Genomic DNA, 26,091 nt, shown 5'->3' with positions numbered 1-26,091 from the left:
TCCCCAGCTCTGCATCTGGATCCTGGAAGAGGCAGGGTGGAAGTTTTCCAGCACTGGTTTAAATCTGTCTTCATTTCACTGGCAAGTACCTTACCTGTGCCCTGGTTACAGAGGGCAAGGATGGCTCCTCTGCAGAGCACTTATTTTGGGTAGTACTGTAAATGTTGCAGATTTTAATCTTCTCACACTGTTTTCACATTACCCAATGCCCAAACATTACCTTAATGTGTCATCTTCTGTTCTGTCATTGCCACAAAGTATTATCATGATCCTTGTAAACACCCACAAACCTGCCTCATTAGCTCCTGACACTCACTCCTCCCCTGCCAGGGATGACTGATAGCCATGCTTATGCCAGTGCCATTCCCTAGGCTACAGCCTCATGGTTTGCTCATTCTCCTCCTTCTCTAGGGCTTGTATCAGCTCTCTCTCCCATTGCACTGCTGGATTTTAAGTTTCCTTGGCAAAAGGACAGCTTTTTGTTTTGTTTGTGTAGCACCCTGGTCCCTGACTCACTCCACTAGGTGCAAAGATAACACAAATAATGAGTGTCATCCAGAGAACTTTCTGAGAATTACAGGAAGCTGGGAAGGAGGACCTTTAATCTTTTTCTGCCAGATCCAACTCAAGCCTCTGTTATCCCTTTTTGCTCTAGACTGACCTTTCCATCTCCTTGATTGCAAAGCCTGAAAACTTTTCCTTGCCTGAATTATCTGTGACAGCCAAATTGCTTTGGCTGACTGCTCTCACCCGTCCTGCTTCCCTGTGGTGTGTCAGCCATGGTGGAGCTCAGGGATTGTCCTTCAGGCATGTCCAGACATTTCCTACTTCTTCCTTTACATCACATCAGGGACAACACTGATTTCTACTACACTGTTACAGGGGTACAGGACACTTCTCTTTCCAGAAACATTATGCAGAGCTCCCAGCCACAGGAATACAAATAAAACCACTAATAATAAACAGACAAGGATTCAGGAAGCACACCAGTGACTGATAGAAAGAAGGCAATATGCCACAGCATTTGCTGTAAGAGTCCCTATTTCAGCTGTCTTTCCTGTTCAAGGCAGTGAGAGGAGAACATGAAGAGGCAGCCAATTCAAGTAAAGCACACTGAAAGGTCAGAGGAATCCATCTAGCTTGTGCAGCACCATTTTGTAAGCAGAGAATAGCTCTTCATTAAACTCGTTTTGTGAAAGTGATTGAAGGGAGAAAGGAAAATAGCTTAACACTCTCATTACAATCTCTGGGAATTACCTGTTCCCCACAACTGCTGAGATGGGTCTGCCTTTTGTCTGGCTATACCCAAATCGATACACACACTGTTTCCAGCCCCCACCAGGGCACTGGAGGAAGGAGCTCTGTGTTTCAGTGTCCAGGGTACACCCATGCACAGAAGTGTCCCTGCTTGGCTGGGGACTAGACACCTGGCAGAGCCAAGCAGCACCGAAGATGAAGGCTTTGCCATGTGGATACAGGGGCAGTCCCTGCTGCTCCTTTTGACTCAGTGGTTGACACTGCCACAGGCACTGCAGTCCCTGCAGGTGGGAAGAGCTCCTTGAGCGCTCTGCAACAGCAAATGGGTTACAAAATACCCCATTTTTATTTTTTAGTCAAATGCTGTAAGTCTGGCACTAATGTCCAAGCTGAGACTGAGTCTGGACGAGGAACTTGTTTGAAGTTGATGGGTCTGATGCAACAAGACATGAAGCAGCCTGAATTGGTGTTGGCTTGCCTGTATGGGGTCACCCAGGTGGGGCAGGGAGGGCTCTTCTCCTGGCAGGGTGTAACTAAGAGGCAGAGTTATCCTGGTGGGTCTAATGCCAGGTCAGCCCCTTTGGGAGGCGAGGAGCCTGCTCATATAAAGACTGTTAACCCCCTGCCTGCCCTTTATTTTCTTCATTCCTTCTGGCTGTCCCTTTAGTGTCACATCTCTCAGTCAGCCAAATTCTAGGCTCACACCTCCTATAGCACTATATAACAGCCTCATCAGGGAAGCAGCCCTGGGAAAATGGATGAAACACCATTCCCTGCCGGCTCTGTTCTCGCTACAGGTGGAAGAAAGATGAGCTAGCAATTTGCTGCTGGCCTGGCAAGATAGCAGTGAATTACGGCAGCTTCTGAGCCAGCTCAGCTGCGCTGGCGAGCGTTCAGGGATAGGAGAAACCCTTCCCGCAGGAGCGGAGGAGGGAAGCAGGTGTGTTATTCCCTTTTGTTCACTTGATGGCAGAGATCACAGAGCTAACACGGGCCGTGAGGGATCCTCGGCTCCTCTGAAAAGCCACATGCCCCCGAGGACAATCGATCCTCGTATTCGTGTTTGGCAAAGCACGTTGGCTCCTGGCAGCCTGCCGTGGCAGAGCCGGCTCCTGGGCTGCGCCGGGGGCCAGCGACACACGCGGTGTCCCGGCTCCTCCACAAAGACACCCGACACAGGCGCCAGGGCTGCCGAGGGGACACTGCGAACCCGGCACTCGAGTCACTGCATGAATGTGAGAAACGCCTGGAAAATTGCACAAAGCACTGAACAACCCGTGGGCAATTCTCTGTCACAGTAAAACTTCGGCGCAAATGAGAAACCTAACAACTGAAAACAGCTCAGATGCACTGGTAGGAAGCAAAAAGCAGCCTCAATTATCTACCACCTATTTTTTTCCCCCTCTCAGGATTTCTTTGGTCTCCTAACACTGCAATAAATAATGGACATAAACCAGGTCCAGGGGCAAATTAAGTCCTGTCTGAAACAGATTGCCCTCGACACATCTTTGGGCCAAAGTCTGGCTTTGGTTCCCCGCTGTTAAAATGCCAGGAGTTCAGCAGAGCTGCTCTGGACGTCTGGTGGCACGATCAGGGTCAGAGCCTGGTCCCTGCTACATGTAGAATGACTTTCTGAAACCAGCCTGAAAGATCTGCTCGAAAGATGCTCCACCAACCTTCGCTTTTGGGGCTGATGCAGATGATTTAATTGCTACAGTTTCTAGAATAACGCTGGATTTACTGATGCCTTTTAATAGAATGCTCAGAAAGGATTTCAGACGTGTCCTTCACAAGAGGCCATGAAGGAAACTCAGTAATAGTACGATAATTGCATTAGCATCTCCAGTGAGCCCAGGGCCGTGCGTTGGTGCGTGCCTTACAAGGCACGCAGAGAGGCCTTGCCCTACATACACAAGGATGGCAAAGTGGGAGAGACAGGACAAGGATCTGCATCTCGCTGGCCTACATTAAACTGCCCATTACAAACCTGCACCAACAGCACAGGTGCATCAGCAGATGCTCTGTGCTAGTCGGGTCAAATGTGGTTTATCCAGCTCACAAAACCTGCCCAGCCCTCCGTGGGTCCTGTGTAAGTAAGCCTGGGAGTTGGTAAGCCCCTGAACAACACAGAAACATGGAGAGCATCCTGTTTAATCTTCTTAAGAACCCTAGTCAGACCCCAAATGACAGGTTCCACTAGGAACCCAAATGTCAGGCTCCTGAATTTCAGAGGCATCTTTTCCTTGATGTTCACACTGAAACATTTGCCCTGTAAGCTTGCTGCAAGCCTCCTTCCCCTCCAAAGCCCCCCGCCAAGCAAGGGACAGCACACCCAGATGCTGCACTGCAACAGGTGCTGCTGGACTTGCCTTGCTTGCCAGCAGGAAGTTAAATGGCCATTTAGTAGGGCCAAATCTAGCAGAAGCACACTGGTGACTGTCACACGGGTCTATCACTAATGTGTGGCTTTGCTGAACCAATACACATGCTATAGGTACCGGTATGCGTGTATATGGGATTATACACACATACACACCTGTCTTATGTCCAGATACACTGTCTCCATCAGCTGTTAACGGCATCACGCTCCCCGGAAGGGCATGCAGGGGATCCCCGCCACGGCCGCTGGAGCCGGACACCTCACCGCACCCCGCGGCTGCCCCCGAGCCCCATCCCGGCACTCGTCCCCGGCGGGAGAAGGGCGGCGGCCGGGGGTCCGGCTGCGGGCGGCTCCGCTCCGCTCCGCCCAGCCCAGCCCCGCTCCCATCCCCGCTGCGGCAGCGGGACCTCCGCGCCGCTCCGCGCCGCTGCGCGCCTGGCTCAGCCCCGCGCTCCGCAGGGGCCGGGCTGCGCGGGGGGCGGAGGCGTAGGCGGAGGGACGGAGGAGCAGCAGGAGGAGGAGGAGGAGGGAAGGGAAAAAGGAGGGAGAGAGGGAGGGGGATTTACCCCATTGTCCTCGGCGGGAGCTGGGCAGAGCCGCCGCCGCCGCTGTGCGCAGGCTCGTCCGGCCCCTCGCCCGGCGCGGAGGAGCAGCTGCCGGCGGTAAGGGGAGGCTCCGCTGCGCTCCGCGCCCCCCCCTCCCCCCCAGCGCACCCCGGGCATGGGGGCGCCGGGCGGCGCGGCCCTCGGCCCCGGCGCGCTGCCGCGGCGCTGAGCCCCCGGCCCTGCCCGCGCGGAGGAGGAGGAGGAGGAGAGGAGGAGGAGGAAGGACCCGATGGCGAACAGCAGCGAGCTGGGGAGCAGCAGCAGCCCGCACCTGCCCAGCGCCGGCGGCCTGCTGAGCGCCTCCGGGCTGAAGCTCGCCACGCTGGGGCTGATCCTCTGCGTCAGCCTGGCCGGTAACGTGCTCTTCGCCTGGCTCATCCTCAAGGACCGGCACCTGCACCGCGCGCCCTACTACCTGCTGCTGGACCTCTGCCTGGCCGACGGGCTCCGCTCGCTCGCCTGCTTCCCCTTCGTCATGCTGTCGGTGCGCAGCGGGGCCGCCTGGCCCCACGGGCCCCTCAGCTGCAAGGTGCTGGCCTTCCTGGCCGTGCTCTTCTGCTTCCACGCCGCCTTCCTGCTCTTCTGCGTGGGGGTCACGCGCTACATGGCCATCGCCCACCACCGCTTCTACGCCAAGCGCATGACGGGCTGGACCTGCCTGGCTGTGGTGTGCATGGTGTGGACCCTCTCCATGGCCATGGCCTTTCCCCCCGTCTTTGACGTGGGCACCTACAAGTTCATCCGGGAGGAGGAACAGTGCATCTTCGAGCACCGCTACGTCAAGGCCAACGACACGCTGGGCTTCATGCTCATGCTGGCGGCCGTCATCGCCGCCACCCACCTGGTCTACATCAAGCTGCTCTTCTTCATCCACGGCCACCGCAAGATGAAGCCGGCCCAGCTGGTACCGGCCATCAGCCAGAACTGGACCTTCCACGGGCCGGGAGCCACCGGCCAAGCGGCTGCGAACTGGACGGCTGGCTTTGGCAGGGGGCCCACGCCGCCCACCCTCGTGGGCATAAGGCAGGCCACCCACAGCCAGATCAAGAGGCTGCTGGTGCTGGAGGAGTTTAAGATGGAGAAAAGGCTCTGCAAGATGTTCTACATGATCACCTTGCTCTTCCTGCTGCTCTGGTCCCCCTACATTGTGGCCTGCTACCTGCGGGTCTTCATTAAGGCCAGCTCCATCCCCCAGGTGTACCTGACCACCTCCGTCTGGATGACGTTTGCCCAGGCAGGGGTCAACCCGATCCTCTGCTTCATCTTCAACAAGGAGCTCAGGGTCTGTCTCCGAGCCCACTTTCCGTGCTGCCAAAGCATCCAGAGCACCCAGGGCACCATCCTTTGCGATCTCAAGAGCTTTGGGATGTAGGGGGGCTTTTCTCTTTCTAAAAAAAGAAAGATGGATATAAATTTCCATGTTTCTGCATATGAGCTCAAGAGAGTGTGACCTGTGGGGGACATACTAAACCACCCAGCACCCAAACCTTAGGCTGTAAGAAGCTATTTTATTTATTTTTCTATATTTTGCGTATGCTCTCTTCAGAACATAACAGGTTGCTGTCTATGGGAACAGGTACTTGAGCAGAACACCCCCAAACCTTAGGCAGTAAGAAGCTGTTTTTTTCTTTGTGATTGTGTGGTTTTTAAAAACAAAACAGGGCTCCGAGTTTCTGGTCTTGCTTCTAACGTTTCTAAACATGATTCCAACAGATATGGATTAAGGCCATGACATTTTTTTTGTTTCCCTATTCCTGTCTGTTTTGATAAAGGCTTAACAATTTTACTCATGTAATATTTGATAAGGGCCAAGACAATTTTATACTAAAGTTATTTTTGATGACCTCAAGAGGTGTTGTTTTATTATTATTTGATTTTAAGTGAAGAACATGAAGAGGACGTTCCTAATGTGGTCAGAAGTCAGTTTTGGTGGGAGCTGTTGGGTTCATTCATTCTCAAATGGTTTGAGTATTTGAAGCCGTTAGTTATAACTTTTGCTTGACATGCAAACAGTGTAGAACTAATTTCAAATTTTCTTGTTGCACTATTAATTTGGTAATATTTCAGAACTATTTGTGAAACGTGATTTTAAAATACCAACTTTAAAAATAAGCAACTATAGCAGTTTTTAAAACCTAGATTGAAATTCATATTTTACTGCCTTTATAGGAAGTTATCTACAAACCTGGGTAATACTTGTACATTTTGACTGTTTTCTTTAATAAAATATTGAAAACCTTTACTGTATGTAATTGTTTCAGAATGGCAGCATTCTGCTTTGCTGACAAATAACTTGTGTATGTGGAAGGTTGTATGTCTTGTGTCTGAGTAGATTTCACAGCTAAGGTTATTATGGACAAGCACAATCCTTATTTGCTGTTAGATCTCAATTTAGGTGTTTATACCAATAAAAGTGACTAAAGCTATTTTTAAGAAGACTTAAATTCATGATGGGCAACAGGTTTAAATAGCACAATTCTTTGTGTCTGCTGAAACCAAATTTCTGTTGTAGCTAATTGCTCTTCTGTTAACGATAGAAAAGAGTGTGTAATTGTGGATGGCTAATTTTAGTTGGCAAAGCAGTTTTTTAACGCTGTGGCTTGGTCAATACCATACTCATTTATAAACTATATTCTTAATGGGAAGCTTACATTTATTAAGCATGGTATTTTAACCTGCTCTGTTGTTCTACAAAAATGTCTCTGGAAGTATTTCAACCAGTAACCTGATGGCAGGATCCTGGCCCAACTTCTTAGCTATCTCAGGAAGCTGTCCCTGAGGTGCTTCCCCTCTCTGATGGATCATGTAACATTTAACAAACATGTGCTGGAGCAAGTCTCACACAAAATAGCAGGGATACAACCTCAGTTTATGTGAAGAAATCTGCATCTGCTGAGTATTTCTGTAGAGAGTAGTCCAAAACTGGTAGGCATCAGCTGAGAAATAGTTGTTCTGTGACTATGAAGGGAGCACAAAGGAAACGTGGCAGATCAGAGGAGGGCAAAGGTGGCAGCTTCAGATTGAGGCAGGGAATGAAATGAGGTGGGGCTCCTGGTTTGGTTTAAGTCTTGTTTTCCACCCCCAGCTGGGATATGGACACCAGAAAGGCACCATTTCCTGCAGTGCATAAGGAGAAGGTTGCAATTTGAGTTTTTTGGTGCAGTCACAGTACCAATGCTGCCAGAACTGGGCTCAGAAATATGACCATGGATGGGGTATCTTCAAAACAAAGTGAGACTTAATGACCATTTCTAAGGCATCTTGAAAATGCACTTGGATACAGAAGGAAAGCTGTAACATACTTCAGATCACAGCAGCAGCTGGTTATCAGTGCTAATTATATTTTCAGGCTGGAATATAAGATGATAGCTTAGTAAGTCTTGGAGAGTAATGGAGTAGAGTTGTGTTACAAAGACTGTGGGGCAAGGCATGGATGCTCTTGCTGGGAATTGTGTTCCAAGTGTACTTTATACCCTGATTTACTTTTAGATCTTTTCTGCAGGGTTCCAGCTTTTGGAACTTTTCTTATATTTCTCTCAGAAGCTGCCTACACAGTAGGGGCCTAAGACTGTGATCTGTAACTCAGATCTTGCCATCTTTTTCCTAATCGTGCTGGTAACCAAGCCAATATTTTCCTTCTCTTTACTCTATTAAAAATGTCTGATGTTTTGGCATCCTCTCTCTCTTCCAGGCTATAAGTAGTATGGTTATGATTCTATTTAAACCACAGAGATGGGAAAATAGTTATTTTAAAACCTCCTTAAACGCCGCAAGGACCAGATTTTTCACTTCTAGAACAAAATGAACACAAGTTGTAGAGTCAGTAGTATATGTGGGGGATGAAAACTCACCTTTGGGTGACCTGATGGTTTTATTTAGGTTTGGCTTATCAAGCAGTGCTGCTGTATTGAATCCCAGCCTCTGTGCAGGGGCATCCCCTGGCTCATTGATGGCCTCACAAGATGGGTGAGTTGGTTCTTATCTGGAGAAGATAACGGGTGCTATGCTATCACCCATGAGTGACAGCCAGACCCAGCCTTGCTACAGCACAAGCATAAAAAAAAAAAAAAATCTGTATACCATGCCTTTTGCTTGCACACAGCTTCCAGGGCTGTCTCAGGACTCCTGTTATACTCTGAGGGCGAAATCACTGCTGTTTGAAGTTAATGTTTGAAGTTAATTTTATATTTTAGGTACTTGTGATGTCAGTCAGATTGTGATCCAAGCTGTGGTAGTACAAAAGAGAAGGAACTCCAGTTGCTTTAATTCAGGGTTTAGATGGGTGTTCTACAATAGGGTTTAATTCCAAAAGATGTGAAACTAAATATCAAGGACATGGCAGAAAATTAAGGAGTATTCAGTGCCAGCACACCAAAAAAACACTCTGCTGGCTGAGAGTGCACTAAGAAAGTATGGAAAACCAGAAAGGGCTGGAGAAGCACCACAGGATAAATATTCCTTCTGAAATTTGAGAAAATATAAGAAAGTTGCAAAAGAAAAAAAAAAACAAACAAGAAACCACTTCCAAAGCACAGCATTCACATAGCAGCCTTTAGTCTGCATATGGGGAAAGTGGGTCACAGAGATTAAATGCTTTGACCAAGATCAGAGAAGGGGTGTCAGGGAGGATAAAAACCTGCTCTGGATTAAAAAAACAAAAAGAAATAATGTTGGGGAGAATGGAATGAGCACAGGGAGAGATGGTTGCTGCTGTATGGACTGTGAGGTGTGGCTGTAAATCCTCCATCCTGCAAAAAACAGAGCATTTTTTAGTCTCACTCAGAAGTGCCAAGGGCTGAGACTCTGTGAGAGCTGGGCGTTAATAATTACTCCCACATGAGAAGCTGTTGCTGCTTGTACAAGTCCTGGGCTCTCTTCCAAAAACTCAGATGGTTTGAACCCCTCTCCTCATCCCCACTGACCAAAACACAAAGTACTTGGGAGGTTTGGTGGGCTGCCCAGCAGCGGGGCTCTCCCATTGACCTGTGCTTCTCCAGAATGTACATTCAGTCTGCTCTCCACCCCTCCAGGCAGCTGCACGAAAGTTTCCCATATTCTGGGCACCACGAGTGCTGAGTACCACAGGAAATACCAATATCATCTCCCCCAGAGATTCTTCACAGTCTGGCTCAGAGGTCACAGCATGCTGCTTCTGCATATCTGTGGTGAGGGATTGCAGTTTTGCTGAGAGCTGCTCCAGAAAAATCTTGATTGCTGCTGGCATCTCCACTCATTCCCCAGGTATTTAACACATTCCTTACAAGCGTTTCCAGTCAAAATCTTGAAGTCAGCGGCAGTTTTTAGTATAGACTTAAATGTCAGGCCAACTTGAAAAATGGCCCTGGACTGAAATCCCAGTTAGCAGCTAAGATGATCTCTGATTTACAGCGCTCAGTGCCTGCAGTACTCTGGGGTGCTTGTGGCTCTGCTGTTAGACTTGGAAAGAGCTTGCTAGGAAAGGAGCTGAAACATTTGGCCTCAGCCAAATTACGTTGTTGGGTAAAGGTCTCATTCAGTGGTCGTGCTAGAGGTGAAAGATGAGCAGGGAATGTGTAGCCCACAAGCTGTCATAATTTACTTTTCCAATACCAGCTCTGCACAGAGGAGGCAAAGCTGCCTCCCAAAATGGTGTGAAGCCAGTAGCCTCAAGGAAAAGGGCAGGAATTTGGCTCAGTCTGATAGCAGGAGTTCTTTCCTGAGGCTCTACCTGGATGTGGTGCAGCTACATATTCAGAAGGCTGCTCTGCCATATGCTGTGGGACTGCCCTGGGACACGCTGTGCAGAGCTCAGAGGAGAGCAAAGCTAGCATTTCCCCTCTTTTCCCAGAAAAGGATGTGGCTGGACCTCTGCCACTCACCCCACATGGTTAAGTACAGTCACCTTGTTCTTTGGAGGCACCTGCACTTGCTCGGAATTGCCAACAAACCTCCCTGAGGGAAGTGGCTCCAGACAGAGCAACAGACACATATTGGCAGAAGGCAATGCTAAGTGTCACTTCATTAGCTCAGGCTGCAGACTGGATCATTCCACACAGTATCAGAATACCCCAGAAACCTTATTAGACAGTTACGCTGCTAATGAAAAAATTATTAGAAACATGGCAGGGGGGCTGTTTTCTGATAGAGGTTTCCTAAAGTCATCATTTTTTGCACAGCTTCCTTTGTAGTTGCTCAAAACACTTCACAGGCTACAATTAACTCTGTTGTGATAGGAACCAGGAAGCATTTCCCATGTTATGATGTTCTTATGCTTCACAATATTAAAAAATATATGACATGTTGAAGAAATGCAGCCATCCAAGAAAGACCATCCGTGAAGATGGTCTCCTAAAAGCTGGTGCCGAGTTGTGCTGGGTTGGAGCTGTGCCTATGGATATCTTACCCCAAACCTTCTTTCACACTGGTGATCTCTGATGCCATGTCATTCTGAAGGATTTGTGTGGGGTAAATCCTTATCCATCAGTTGTGGAACTGCTGACCGGGAGCTGATTTTCCAACTTGACATCTGTGGCACTCTGACTTTCCCCAGAGCTGCTGATGCTGAGCATCTCCGAGCCTATTTTCACTTGGTACAAATCATTAACTGCCCCACACCTCGATGCTTTATCCCAAGAATAATTAGTTATTCACCTTTCTAATGCAGAGAACCACTGATGGCAAGAGCATTATCACGGGTGAACAATCGCTGACTACACAAGCTTTCATCACTTTAAAGTCAAGCTCAGCCTTTCATACAAGCTGTTGCATTTCTGTATTTCTATTCATGTTTAATGACCTCAGCACTTGCACTCTGTCTTTGATCTCGAGTCATGCATGGCTGTACTGTGGATCTATTTATTGGAAGGCCACTGCATTCAGTGCCACATTTTTCTCATCTGCTGTGACCAGGTTGATAGCACAAAGCACTTTGTGTAGGAGGCTTTCAAGTTCAAAGCTAGTCTTGCAAGGGCACAGGGAAGCTGTGAAGTCACAGCTAATTTTAGGCAGTCATCATGGCATTCATAGAGTAGGCAGAAATCAAGAGATTGCCCGGTGGAGAGAAAGCCCATCCTAAAGTTTCTGAATGTTATCTACTGGTATGTCATTAAAAAAAAATAATCCTGTGTTTGTGTGAGGATGATTAACCATTGGAACAAATCATCCAGAGAAAAAAAAATGGATCTTCCATCTGTGAGACACGTAGAGTGAGCCTGCGCGCCTGCCCACGGCACACCTGCCCAGAGCCTGCTGCCTGCCCAGCCAGGGCCCCTGCACAGGGTCTGGGGCTCAGCCCCAGCACACAGGCAAGAAAAAGAAATCAGAAACACCAGGAAACAGCACCAGAACCCTCTCTGTCTCAGGGTGATTCACTCCTTCCTTTTGCTAACTGTTTTACAACACCCATTTTATCATAGCGTATAAGCAAGAGTGCTTGTTTCTCTCAGAAATTTTAGCAGAGGTAGAGCTAAAATGGCTTTATCATTAAGGAGGGAAAGACAGGAAGATTCAGAGGAAGGGCTGAAGTCTGGGTGCCTTCTGACAGTGAGAGAAGGAGGAATGATTTAGTGGAATATTACCTCACTGCATCGAACCACTCAATCTGTCCCCATCTGTCACTGAGCACTTGCAGAAGGGTGCTGGAAATGAAATGCTGAGTAGCTTGATAGTCGAGTAAATCAACTGGGCTTTTTGCTTTTCCTTTCCCTCCCTCATTAGGCTTTGCACACTCACACTACTCAGCAGGTCCCTCAGTGCACTGTGCCCAGGGTGAGGGGACAGCCCCTGGGTGCCTCAGTGGCCCTGGGGCACAGAAACCAGCTCAGGGTGCCCACAGGGCTGAGCTGCCCCTGGGAGGAGTTCCAGCAGAGCCCCAGGAGACATCTGGGTGTGGAGGAAGGTGGATGAAGAGGGAATATGTTCGTCCAGGCTGCAGTGACTGCAGGGGGAGAATGTGGGCACCCGAGCCAAGGAACCAGCAGCATCACAGGCAGAGGTAAAGCTGGAGCTGTGAAAGCAGGGAGGGACACGTTTGGGCTGAGCATCACCAAAGGGTGGCCCAGCAGGGCAATGAGGGAGGCTGCAGGAACTGGGCTCTGCAGGACAGGCATTTTCTTATTGTTTGTGCAATATCTGTCTGAGCCTAAGTGCTGATGCAAACCAAATCCAAATAGTTGAAGGCTCTGTTGCAATGTGTGAAAGGTTTGTTAGCGGCTTTGGAGAGTTTAGTGAAAGGGTGGGGAAGGGAGCTTGAATTAGGACACCACCACAGTCAGGGAATTTTTCTGTTGGATTTGAAGGGGTGGGGGAACCTTCCTGTCAAGGTTTCATCCATGTGAGAAAAGAAATTGGAGAGGAAAAAATTAAGAATGTACTAATTCTACAGGATGTAGTGAAATTTTTGGAAAGAGTGAGAATGTTGGCAGATGCCTTTCCCTGAGCTGACCCTTCTGGTCCCATGAAAGAGGTCAGAGGTGTGCTCTGCTGCCTGGGCTCACATGTAGCCTGGAGGAGTAAATAAAGGGTGAATCCTGCCCGCCCTGGAATGAATATCATCTTTGCTGGTTTGCAAACTCCTTGCAGCAAGAGCCACATCTGCCCATTTGCGGTGAAAGAGCCCACAAATCTCTGCATGAAATGACATGAGTGCACTCACATGTGCAAGAGAAAAAGTAAATGAAGCCCTGCTTGCTGGGCTGGAACCAGGCCATACTTTTAGTCTGCTTCTGCACTGTGTTACTGCCTTGGGATTTACAAAGCCACATTATGCTTTAAAAGCAGATTTAATCCTTTCTGTGTGTTACAATGCTGTGGCAGAGCCACGGCACCAGAGTTTGGGAGACCTGGTGGAATTCCCAGCCTAGGAAGAGAGACACTGCCCAGGCAGTGCTGTGCAGAGCTCTCCAGGGGTCCATGGCCCATCCTTCCTGCACCATGGGCTGGGCTGCAGGGCAGTCACTGCATCCCAGGCTGGCTCAGGCTGCAGAGGTGCAGGTACACGCTAAGTGTAGCACAGGAACTTGCTGTATGTGGTCTGGGAGATTTGTGAACTTCTGGGGACAGGGACATGCATGTAACTCGCTGATATCTGGTGCCTTGATTTGATTACATGCTTATTAGGAAAGGGGAAGCAAGGTGTTTGGGGTGGAGCATCAGTCTGGGTGCTCTGGGAACTCCTGGCACACAATTAATATACACAGAGTTTCCCAGGTTTTGCAGAGGAGACTTTCTGTCCTTTTGACATTGTGCTTGCCTTTGTTTTCTGCCCCACTAAGCTTCTCACACTCAGATTTTTGGGAAACCCCTGCCACAAGGGGGTTTACGCCTGTCCTCTGTGGTTACATTGCTCTTTCCTCCTCTCCTGCACACTTTGCTGTCACCCTGCATTGTACATCTTGTCACAGAACAAGCTGCCATCCATCCTTCTCCCTTCAGTGCAGCAGGATTGCTCAGCTTCAGCCTTTCCCATCCAGCCTTTCCCAGGCCTGATGAGCAGGCAGAGTGACCCAAAGGCTGCCACCATCCTCCAAGGCAGACATGCCACATGGGGAAAGCTGCCCTGCCAAATCCTTGGAATGTGTCCTACTGCACTGGGCTAGGTCTGCCTGCACTCAAGACTCTCCTTGAGAAACCACAGGTGATTTGCTGATGTGCATTAAACTCATCTCCATTCCTGTGCTCAGAATTATTGATCAGTCTAATGACTGTACCCCTGCTGGTTTGCCATTTCATATCTATGTAACAGAGAAAGGCACATTGATTTTGCTGTTACCAAAATCCTCTTGCATTTGCACTGTCTATTCTTTTCCTGCAATTTTCTAATTCCTTCTGGAAAACACATTACACATTGTCAGGATCAAAATCCTGAGACATCTTGTATAAATCAAGGGATTCTTAGCACCTTCTGTTTCTTTTGAATATCCATCTGTGCAGAAACAACAAATCCCAGAGCTGTTGGGGTAGGGGGAGGCACTGGCAAGGACCTTGGTCTGGGGTCACACTTGCTGCTGTCATCTTTTGGTTTGGTGGATTGTGCTGATGGAGAAAATGAGCTCAGTCCCTCTTGACAAGGAATGTTACATGATCTTCAAACACACACTGGAGCTTTGGGGTCACAACAAGGCTACAGTTTCCCACACAGCTACAAACTAACAGTACCAACAATAATCACTTTTCTTACCTTGAAGTGTTCTCCAGAAAGGTATGCATTATTCCCTTTTATCTTCCCAAACACCATGGTGGCCTTCAGCCAGTTCATCTCCTTTCGTTACTAGTTCTGTCAAACCAGTATTTGACCTGTCTCTTCTGCATGCACCCACTCACATTTGAGTCCCCCCTTGCCACACAACCAGAACAATTTACTTTTGTGTCACCTCTGTAACACTGTTTTTTTGAATTGGCAGAATTTTCCAGGGGTGAATTGTGGGCAGGAGGATGCAGATGAAGCTGAGTTTCAGCTGGGCTGGCTGGTGCTCAGCAGCAGAGCCTTCCCTGCACTCCCCCAGGCTCACAAGTGTGTGCTGGCTCAGCCAGCTGTGCACCCTCAAACCCCAAACACCTTGCTTGCCCTTTCCTGATAAGCACCTAATCAAATTAAGGCAGCAACTCATTATATGTGATGGTGCTCTTTCCTGCAAGGCCTCTCTGCTAACCCAAAATCTGGCAATAAACATGGAAATGCCTCCAGTGTGGTGGGATATCAACATTATTCTATAGCATATCTATAATATCAATATTCATATAACATTAAAAATTAATGCACACGTTTCTATTAATAATGAAATTACTGCAATATTAATAAAGTTAAAACACATGTTGGCACAGATCTAAGTGCAGTGAATAAAGGGAAGTGTTTAAACCAGCCTCTCTCTTCACAAGCTGTGGGTATGGGCAGTGAGGCTTTTCCCCTGCACCAAGGAGGTTCCAGGGCTGCACAAGTTCTGTTCTATTTTCTCATCTGATTTCTCCTGCAAGGGCCTGTCCCCTTCCTCCCTTCAAGGCAGGTGAGGAAGCTGTCCCTGGCCTGAGATAACAGGGCACTGCAGAAAACTTTTTGTGGCAGATTGGCTTGAGGCTGGCCACCTTTTCTGTGGGTCATCCTGTGTCATTTGCTGTGCTCCTCAAAGCTGGCTCCAGGAAAAAGCAGAGGGGCTGCAGGGCCATTCACATTTGGAAATATTTGTGGTCACTGGTTTGCCTATTATCGGTGTAAAGCAAAGGTAAAGGGTGCCCTCCCAGCCCCTTCCACTGCAGACAGAAATTAAAGGGCCTTTGCAGGTGTGCTTGGGAGAGGAAATCTCCCCTAGGATGGGAGAAAAGATAATTGATTAGGGCAGAGTTTAGGAAATAATGGGGATGCAAAAGCTTAATCTTCTTTCCAGAAAGATTCTCTCAAATCAACTAACCTCCATTGTGAGTGTCAATTAATGGAAATTAAATTACTAAAAGGGGAATCGGAATAATTATTGCTAAGTGAATATAGTAGGGATGTAGGACAGTGAGGTTTTGCCTTTATCTCTCCTACATCAGCAGGGAAGGTGTGGAGAAGCCCCTCAAGGATGAGTATGGAATAAGGCATCTCTCAAAGCTGCACAATCCAAATACCCTGTCCAGGAGTGTCTGCAGGACACAGGAACTTCCCCTGCTATAGATGGTGTGAACTTTGAACCCGTGTAATTGGGGCTGTTCTCATTACCTAGATAAATGCTTCATCCCACAAGTTAATTGGCACAAATTACAACTGTGAAGTTGCTCTGCTCTTGTCTGATAAACTCTCCTAGGATTTGGCAGGTCTGAGGCAGTCCTTAGGTACAACTGTCCACTCTTTTACAATGACATAAACCAGGGCTCCTGCCTTCAGTGGAGGCACTCGTGAATTAGGCCAGCAGGAGATGAGGAGCAGGGCTACTGTTTCCTCCCATGGTTCATTTATCATGCTCTGATTTTAAAAAATGGAGCAAGAGATGGGACACAGGCACTTTTGGACTGCTCCTATTTTTCTTCTTGATTTTGTGTAAATTGAAGTCCATGATATTGAGCTTATTTCATGGGGACAGACATGGGGAGAAAAGCAACGCTCACGCTTCCAGTGTGCTCCTCCTCTGCAAACCCAGCCTTTGGGGGTGCACAGGGTGTTTGGGGAGCCCCTCTATTTAGTGACAATGGTAGAACCAGGCTTGGGGGTTGGTTTTAAATCCAGGTTGTGGGAATTTCTGCAGTGCTGGCATGTCACTTTGAACTCAATAAATGACTTAGCCTTTCACCAGCCCTTTGGGTTAGTGTTGAGCCCCTCTGAGACCTCAGATCTAATACAGGCACTTTGTACCTGATCACATTAATGCAAACCAGATGTAAAATTACCCTTTAGTGGCACTTCAGTCCTCTTTTTTTTTTTTCTATAACCACTTGCACAGCTGCAGTATCACCACTGCAAAGGGGGAGACAAAATTCAAAATTCAGAGGCACTGGAGTGGGTACCCTGGGGATGGGCTGTCTTCAGCCAGAAGGATACAATCTCTCTCAAGACTTTTATTTCCCTAACACATGCAGAATCCATGAAGATCTGGCAATAACTAATCCAGTTATTCTTTCTGTCTCCCAAGAAAGGTTGTGGAGCCCAGTAGAAGGTACCTGGTAACTCCCAGGGATGTTTCTCCTGTCAGTTTTACAGGTCTGGCCTTGACACAGTGCTCACTTCTCCAACCCCCCCATCTCCACCAGCAGCAAAGCACTGATTGTTGAAAGATGAATGACTTCACTTTTCCAGTTCCAGCATATGTTTGCATGTCTGAGAGCAAGAAACATGTGAATCTCACACAAACTGTTGGAATTCCAGCTCTGGGGACTGACAAGTAAATATGAAGTCACACAGTGTTTCATAGAAAACCCACAAATCTTATGTTTGCTGGGCTAAAGTTGGTCCTTTTAGGGAAAAGCCAAGAAAAACCTCTTGTATTATTTACACCAAGATTCCTCCAAATTCTGAAACTGCAGCTTCATTGAGGAATTCATGCCTTGTAAACTACAAGTTTCCCAAGAAGCAGCCAGAGGCACATAATCTTTTGCTAAGCTATCCATAAGGAGCTCTGCTAGCTTGGGTGAATCAAGTATGGGATAACAGATTACACTGAATAAAAATGAAAAACCACAATGACAAAATAATGTTATAATATTAAAATAAATCAAATCATACACTGCCATTATTCTGATACAGAATTTTTGCACAGCAAATTTGATACAGATACAAGAAGTCAGGCAGCCTGTTACAATAAACTTCAGGGTTCCTTTTTGCTTTAATATAAACTACATCTTAATACATAGTTTGAGATGATCAGGTAGTTTTACACCAATTCAAGTAACAACAACTTCTCATCTTAGAACACTAAAATAAGTAAATCTTTTAATGCTCTGAATACTGAAATGTTTTGTTTCCACGTGCCACTTTTTAAAAGTGTAAAAACTACATCTATTGGTTAAACCTTTACCCTAGAGGTGTGCCTAACTTACAAATAAAATTATATTAATAAAGATACGAAATGCAATGTAAGTACAGTTCTTTTGGCAATTGTCATATGCTTCACACTATGCAGTTATCCAACTCTCAGTTCAATTCAGGTATTCCAAAGTCCCCTAGAGGTGTGCCTAACTTACAAATAAAATTATATTAATAAAGATACGAAATGCAATGTAAGTACAGTTCTTTTGGCAATTGTCATATGCTTCACACTATGCAATAATCCAACTCAGTTCAATTCAGGTATTCCAAAGTGGAAAGCTGTGGCCAAATTTTTCCAAAACTGGCAATAAATTTGGATTTTTTCATTCTGGGGTTAAACAAGAACCATGAAGCCCACAAAATGGTTCAGGAATAGTCAAGCCCCTGCCCTCAGAAAGAGTTTTGCTCTAGTAAATGTTGTTTGGCTACCCCAAAATGAAATCATCCTCCACTGCGAGTCCCTCCTGAAAACCTTGGCCACAACAGCAGCGTCTCATCTCCAGCGGATGTTGGTGAGGCAGGGAAGTGTGGGGAAGGGTTTCCCCTGGCAAGCAACCCTTTCTTTTTGTCACAACAACGAGGGAACGAAAATACTGAGCGGCTCTTTCTAGTGCAGAACAGTTCCTGCTAAAAAAAGACGTCTTCTTTCCTGAAGTCTGGTAAACACCTGAACCTGCTGTGAGGAGTCCTTAGGCAGGCCAGGCCCGGCAGGCACGGGCAGGTGTGGTGCATCCGCCGCCCGGAGAAGGGCACCTGGGGACAGAGCAAGGACATCAGCTGTGATGGTATTGGTTATTTTCGGCTTTTCACAAAGAGGATGGGACTGCTGGGGTGTGTTCCTTGAGCTTCAGCCTCACGACATGGTTGAGACAATTGGAAGATGGCCAAAGCTTACGTACAGATGGCAGCAGCCAAAGATTTCTTTGTCACAGAGCGTTTAAAAACTTTTTAGCTAATTGCATATTTACTATTTCCCACAATCAGTGACAGGGAGAGCCACGGCACTGGTGGCTGGGGGGATGAAATGGGAGGAATAATGGGGATATGGGGAATGCTGCCCAGTTCCCTCCCTTCACAGCCAGAGTTCCCCAGGAGCTGCAGCACAGAGCAGATGGCAAAGGCAGCCCCGTTGTACACCCAGGTCCAGCCACGGTTAAGAGCAGGATGTTTAGCAGTCATGTTGCTCTGTGAATCTACATCTGTGACACATGTTCTCCATTTACTCCCATTTCATAAAGGAGTTTGTTGTGAAACTACACTGGCCTTTAACATCACGTTTTGTGGTGCCACTGTGCAGGGCTTTCTGCGTGTCCTGAATCCTGCCTTGTCACATGGCACAGAGCAGGGCCTGGGAACCTTGGGATCCCGTGGTAATCGTGCTGGAAGGGACCTCTGGAGGTCACCTTGCCTGACCTCCCTTTGAGCAGGATCGTTTCCACACAGGACAGAGGTTTCTCATTTCATCCCACCCTCTCCAGCCACATTGTGCTGCAGGGAGCACATATGGAGTACATTAGACAAATTTAATTGTGCCGTGACATGCACACGCACTGACAATCTTCAAGAACTTGGTCACAAGCTCTGTCTCTTACAGGAGCCAAAAAGGACAGCCCAGTGGGAAGTGTCTGGGAGCTGTGGTGCTGCCAGCTGGCAGCACACACTGAGCATTCCCTGGATGCAGCAAAGGAGGCACAGAGGTGCAAAGCCTCTGCTACCAGCCAGGCAGGCAGCTCTAATTCCCTCACTTCCAGATTTCTGTGTGGTTGAAGCCTAACACTGTAATATTCCGATATTTTCTTGTGTCAGTGCACAAATTTTGTCTTTAAGAAAGTCCCACACAGTCCTCCATGCATGGTGCCAAGCACCAGCCTGACTCAGTGACACCCTGCTGGGGGCAGGAGGTGGCCAGAGGGCTCACATCCTTTGTAGTGCCCTGGGCCAGCACCAGCACCATCTGAAGAGCAGCCCCAGGGCAAGGGATGTTGTGGGTTTCCCTGTGTCACACACCACAGCCCCTCTGCTCCAGTGTGAGCAGAGAGGCACCAGCCTCTCTGGGGACACCCCATGGGAATCACCCCTTTGGGTGCCCACACCCAGCACTGCAGCCAAACCCAAAACCTGAGCTCTCAGCCTTCTGACAGCTCAGGTGATTTATTCTAAACATTCCATTGCTTCAAGGAAATGTTCCTTTCATTCCCCATGCTGCCAAACCTCACCTGCCTGCAAACCCTGCCTGGCCCTGCCTCAGACCCAGCCTCGAAATTCCAGCTGGGACTGCTAATGGCATCAGTCCATCACTGTCTAGTTGTTGAGGAGGAAACTAGAAGGTGGAACCCCAGCTGCCAGCCATCTCCTCCAGTTATCTCCTGGCTCCTCTGGATGTCCCCGAGGTGCCATGGCCATGGTGGTGCCTGCTTTTGACCTATCCTGCTGGTAAATGAAAAGTTTTGGTGATCAGGGCAGCTGCTCCCTACACTAGTATTTACAAGAAAGGAACCACTGAGCTAACCCTTCATCTTCAAAATAACCTCATTTCACGTTCTCCAGTAAATCAATTTGCTTTGTGTTTCTCAGGAAGATCAGTGGAGAAATTAAAATTAACTTCATAAAGCTTATAAACATCAGTGACTTAGTGTCTGGGGTGGACAGGCATCTACTCTGATTGTAATTACACAGGCAATCAGCTTGAAATATATCAGACAGTTTAAATTATTGCCCAATAACAATAAGCTCATAAAACCCTCTAGAAGACAATTTCTCTTATCCTAATTCCTGGTAATAGAAAGAGCCTTGCAAGAAGAACCTACTACATTACGCAGTAAAAATGTCCATTTGGTCCCCAATATCACAGCAGAAGTTTTAAAAATTTAAGTGCAGTAAAATAGAGCCTTAAACTTCCTAAAGCTGAGACAATAAACTGAGAAGCCAGGCCTTGGGGGAAACAGTGAGAGAGGCAGCTAACTAGCTGCACATTTATGGTCTGGATTTATTGCCTTATATCTTCCACTTGTGATGACTCTTGGGCTGTGTTCTTCCCTGAGGATGACTCTGAAGATCATCAGGTTCTCAAGCTCCCTGGTAACATGCCATTCAGTCTTTCGTGTTTTAAATAAGCAGCTTTTTTCATACTGCATAACAAATACACAATTACATAGCCTTAAATAAATACACTTGTTAAAATCATTGTATTAATAATACAGTGTGTGTGTATATATGTATATATACACAGATATTTAAAAGTAATAGGTAGAACAGAAACAAAGAGAGCCTGTGGGCACTTTTCTCAAGTCCAAATGTGTGTCAACATTTTCTCAACACACCAGGTGCCCCAACACCAACTGGTGACATTTTTGTGCTTGTGACAGGATCTCATCCACTGCCACTGGGGCTGGTGGCACTTGCTGTGCTCCTGCTCACACAGGAGGGATTGGCAGGGCTGGGCTTGGGAACTGCCAGCGCTGTTTGGGATCACACAACAAAACAAAGCAGCAACAACAAACTAATAAGAAAACAATCTGGCAAGCGTGTAGTGCTTTCATCCTCTGATTCTCTTCAGCATAATTCTGACAGTAATGCACTTCCTTACGTAGGTACCTCCATCTCTGTTCCCATACAGATGCAGGTGGCTGGATATTGTAAGGAATGGGAAGCTTCCCTGCCTTTCCACCACGTCTAGGCTTTATACCATGTGATGTACGGCTCAGGAAATTCCTGCAGCCCCCCCAGCCCCCCTGGTGAGGTACTCACTCTGTGACTCAAGGGGTGGCACTCGTCTCCCAGGTTTCCCATGGGGGTGCACATCCTCAGGCTGCGGATCCAGAGGCTGACGGCGCAGCACATCCCGCCCCCGCACTGCTGGTCTCGGTCGCAGGCCTGGAGTTCAACACAGCATTAAGCAAATTACATGAATAATAAATGGAATCCAGAAATAGGATAGATCAGGTGCTCAGGAGCTGCCTCTGGCACCCCTAAGTTATCATGGCTCATTAAGGCTGAATAATAAGATTTAAGGCTGATTTGCAATACTTGTGTCTCCCATGGATTGGAACGTGCAGGCTCCTGGCACATTTTGGAGTTGAGACCAGGTTGTTTAAAGCCAGGACCACACACAGAGCTGCTCTGGGCCAAACCCAGGACTGTCAGTGATTTACAGTCCAAACTTCTGAGCACTGGTAGACCATGGCATGTGCCACACGCTTTCCTGGCTCCCAGATCGGTGCCTGAGTGAGCTCAGGCAGGAGCAAGGACCAACCACATTAAACTTGTCACCAAACCAGTCTTATGGAGAAGCTGAGATAGGAAATCATCCATTAATTGAATGACTTTCAGGTAACTATTCCTTCTAACTTTGTATGATGATATCATGGTTGTGAGTGCCCTTGCAAGACTGCATGAGAGTTTTGTTAGAGAAGTCCAAGTGGAAGTAGCTAAAACAGAAGTTTAAATGTGGATTCTGTGGTTGTTATCTAGAATTACACATAGCTGAAAGTGGTCTTAAGAAAAGCTTTGCATAAGTGTTCACATCCAAAAAAATGCTGCTGTGGTAGCATTCTCCTTCACGGGAGGCAAAAAAAAAATTTTTTAGCCACTTACCAATACAGCTTAGATAAGCAAAAACCAAAATGCAAACTAGTGGGTCTGTTTTAAAACCCACAAACCATGAAGAGCAATTGACACATGAGGGTTTGAAAACAAGCTACTGTACATCTTTCAGTGACTTTTTAATCAAAAGCTTATATAGATTTAATGCAAAAGCCAGTCTCCTTCCTCCAGTGAGAAATGCCGTCAGTTAAAAGTCCTGCTTACATCCCAAATTGATTAACTCACTGCTCTGGGTGTCTGGCAGCAGCAGTGAGAGATGGAAGGCACTGGTCAGCACTACGTAAATGGGAAACTCATAAAAACATACGTAAATGTTGATAACAGCTCTGGGGAAGGCACATTCCCAGAGTAAACATGCTCTTGAGGGAAAAACTCACTGATCTTACCTTGGGATTTACATGATAAATGGCTTTAGACTGTACTCACTGGGTAAATATTGCAGTGACCAGCAGAAGCCAGATCAAAATGCAAATTTAAAGCTCAGTCAGTAGTTTAGGAAGAAGCTGTTGCATTAGGATCATTATTAAATAATGTGTGTGACCCAAACAGCTCCTAAACACAGAGCTCTGTGCTGCAGGTGAGCCCAAACACAGAGCATTTGCTTATAAGACTAATATGGCCATAAAACTACCACTCCAGCCTGACAGGTAGGTAATACTTACTTTCTGACCGCTCTCTTAAATATATATATATATATATAATAATTTTAAAAGCATTCTAATTATATTATTTTACCATAGTCACAAATAAAAATGCAGGTCCTGTGGTTTTGGCTGCCCCCAGCACACTGCTCAGCCATTTCTCACCTGCCAGCTCCTGACTCCCTTTTGTTCTCTGTTATATATCTCAAACTCCATTCATCTCTGTGGGACTGGTCCTGGGGTGAAATACCACTCAGTTGAAAAACCCACCTGGGTATGTTCTAGCAAACAAGAGTCTTGAATGCCCAGGCTGAACAATTTCTTTCCTGACCTCACACACACATATTTACATCTGGCAGAATTTTTAAGGCTCCCTTTCCAAAAATGTGTGACAAGTTTTGAAAATATTCAACCCAAGTGTTCCTGCCCACACCTTATCTGCAATGTGTAATTCCTGCTGCTACTCCTAAACTTCCCCAAACACCACATGAGCACCTCATTTAAACATAGTTTTCTTGAAAATCAGCCCAAGAATATGTCCCAGGTGAAATGCCAGCTGCAAAGGCAACAGGTTTCAGCACAAGAACCACCACTGAATTGAGGAAAGTTTGAAAAAAGTCCTTAAATTGCAAAGGAAAAACACCTTTCAGGCTCAGGGGTTGGGGAACCCCTACATCAGCTCTCATCTGAGATTTGCCTGTTCATTAAAAGCCAAAAATGCATCAAAGTGGTTTAAGCAGAAATGCTCAGCAATAGTTAATAAAGTAACATTTTCTAGTTTTAATCTATTTTTACTTTTTTGAATCTGCCTTGTCCTTGATCTATTATTCAGTGTCTCACAATTACTTTATTTAATGGATTAATTAATGGATTAATTATGCTTTAAAGGTGTAGCCACAACTCTAATAGCAGATAAACTCCTCCTCTGTTGCTGGGAATGTTTCTACTTAGAAGAAACTTGAAATCCTCAATTATTAAAAAATTCCTTCACATTCTCTGCTCTAAAAAAAAAAAATAATCAGTCCTGGGAACTGATCTGACTTCCAGAGAAATGCCCACAAGCTGTTTCATGGACTTCAGGGGTCTGGACAGGGAGCCTGGACAGCCACAGAGAAATCCACTGCTGTGAGTGCAACTTCTGATGGTTATAAAAGACATGTGAGCTCTCAAAGGAATGCAAATGCTGAGTTATTAATCCAAAGCAAACACTTAAAAAATCGTTTAACTAACAAGTGATGCAATGCTTTGGGTTAAATAACGTCTTTAGGAAAAAAAAGTATTTTCACAACCAGAGTAAATCTTGAGCCTAAAAACAACAACAACAGAGACTTGTTTGCAAGGGGTGGCTATTGAGGGGGAAAAGCAACACAGTCATAGACAAAGAAAATAAAAGAAGGAAAACAGAGTTTTCTGAGGATTGTAATCCTGCCCTGTACACGGAGGGGCTGGAGAAACTTGGGGAGCATGGTGGGCTGTGCAATGCCCTGAGCCAGACCCTCTCAGAGCAGGTTTGGGGACAGCTGGAGCTGCATGCAGGGAGATGGGAGACAGCTCCAGCCCTGACAAAGCAGCAGGAATCTCTGCACGATCTCGGACCAGCCTGGAGACACTCCCGAAGACATCTCTCACCCCAAAGGAACAGACCCCACATTGTAGCATCCCCTCACCTCTGAGACCCACGAGTCCTGGCATTGCCCACGGCAGAGACTGGCACATCCTGGCATCACTCACCGCAGAGAGAGAGACCCCCAGGCTCTGATACCACTGAATCCAGACCCACCCGCAGCTCCGGGCGTCCCTCATCCCCTAGAGATGCCACCTCCAGTATCACCTATCCCAGACGGGCCCCCAAGCCCTGTCACCTCTCATCACCTGGCGCTGCTTTCCCTGCCACGTCCTCGTTATCACTTATCCCGACTCTGGCCGTCTGTCACCGCACTCGGCACCGCTCCGTCCTGGCATGGCTGAGTGCGGACAGACCCCGAGTCTCGGCAGTGCTCACCCAGAGAGCGGCACCCCGCAGGACAGAGCGCTCCCCTCTCCGGGCACACCGCGCGGCAGAGAGCTCCGCTGTCCCCGGGCACCCCGCACGGCAGAGCGCTGCCCTCTCAGCAGGGCACCCCTTATCCCGGGCAGTTCCCGCTATCGCTCCCCGCGAACAAACCCCGACTCCCGTCCCCGCCGCCGCGGCGGAGCCCTCTGTCCTTCCCTCCCTCCCTCCCTCGGTCCCTGCCGGCGCGGGTGCCGTCGGTGCCGTCGGTGCCGAGCGGCGGCGCTCACCCCGGTGATGACGGCTCCGTGCCCCGCGGCCAGCAGCAGCACCAGCAGCGCCAGCGGCATCAGCGGCGCCGGCGGGGCTCCGCGCACGCTCCGCATGGTGCGGTGCCGCGGCCCCGGCGCTCCCCGCGGGCGCGGTGCGGCGCAGCGGAGCCGGGCTCAGCGCCGCGGCCGCGGGCGCCGCGCGCACACACCGCGCCCAGGAGCGCGGCTGCGGGCGGGGGGGGCAGCGCCGGGATGGGGGAACACCCCACAGCATGCTGGGGACATCAGCTCTGGGGGGGCCTGGGTTAGGGGGTAACATCCCACAGAGGTTTTGGGGGAACATCCCAGTGCTGGCGGAAAATCCCACAGCGTGGCTGAAGGATTTTCCACAGCTGGCGTGGTGGGGTGGTCCCAGGGATGGCTGGGGTTCACCCTCTAGCAGGTATGAGGATATCCCACAGCAGGTCTAGGGGTTCATCCCAAGGCTGGTTATGGACATCCCACAGCAGATGAGGGAGCAGGGAGGCATCCAACGGCAGTTTAGGAGGGAAACATCCCACAGCATACTGGGGACATCATTCAGCAAGTTGGGGGCAGGACACAGCAGGTATTGAGGACAACCTGCAGCAGGATGGGGGCATTCCACAGCGGGTCAGAGCACATCCCACAGTGGGGCAGTGGTAGCCCACAGCCACTGGAACCAGCACTGACCAGTGCCCATGTTCACTCTGCTCCCTGGCCAGCAGCAGACCCAGATCCAGTGTTGTCCCTGCTGCCTCTGTGAACAGAAACCACCTGTAGTCCCCAGCCCAGCCTCTGCTGACACCTGGCAGAGCTGTGGGCATGGCCATGTGGGGACATGCAGGCTGTGCT

At 48.1% G+C, this 26,091-nt stretch overlaps 2 protein-coding genes across 3 annotated transcripts; one reads left to right on the top strand and one right to left on the bottom strand.

The window, feature by feature from the left end:
• Positions 1–4,358: 4,358 nt before the first annotated feature.
• GPR27 (G protein-coupled receptor 27) lies at positions 4,359–6,666 on the top strand. Its single transcript, XM_041426079.1, has one exon. It carries the CDS (start codon positions 4,472–4,474, stop codon positions 5,612–5,614), a length of 1,143 nt encoding a protein of 380 aa, XP_041282013.1. The 5' UTR covers positions 4,359–4,471; the 3' UTR covers positions 5,615–6,666.
• Positions 6,667–18,229: 11,563 nt separating this feature from the next.
• Positions 18,230–25,332, bottom strand: PROK2 (prokineticin 2). 2 transcript variants are annotated; one of them, XM_041425992.1, is made up of 3 exons: positions 25,237–25,332; positions 21,461–21,586; positions 18,230–18,466 (listed from the first exon to the last, which is right to left on the bottom strand). In XM_041425992.1, the coding sequence occupies exons 1-3, from the start codon at positions 25,330–25,332 to the stop codon at positions 18,341–18,343; spliced, it is 348 nt and encodes a 115-aa protein (XP_041281926.1). In that variant the 3' UTR covers positions 18,230–18,340. The 2 variants fall into 2 exon arrangements, with proteins under 2 accessions (XP_041281926.1, XP_041281927.1); XM_041425993.1 differs by lacking the exon at positions 25,237–25,332 and adding an exon at positions 24,624–24,749.
• Positions 25,333–26,091: the final 759 nt, after the last annotated feature.

This window comes from Onychostruthus taczanowskii, unplaced genomic scaffold (genome assembly GCF_017590055.1).
Source record: "Onychostruthus taczanowskii isolate IOZ18803 unplaced genomic scaffold, ASM1759005v1 scaffold9, whole genome shotgun sequence".
Taxonomy (NCBI): Eukaryota; Metazoa; Chordata; class Aves; order Passeriformes; family Passeridae; genus Onychostruthus; species Onychostruthus taczanowskii.
Note: the sequence above shows the minus strand (reverse complement) of the source record. Positions and strands in the feature narration are given on the sequence as shown.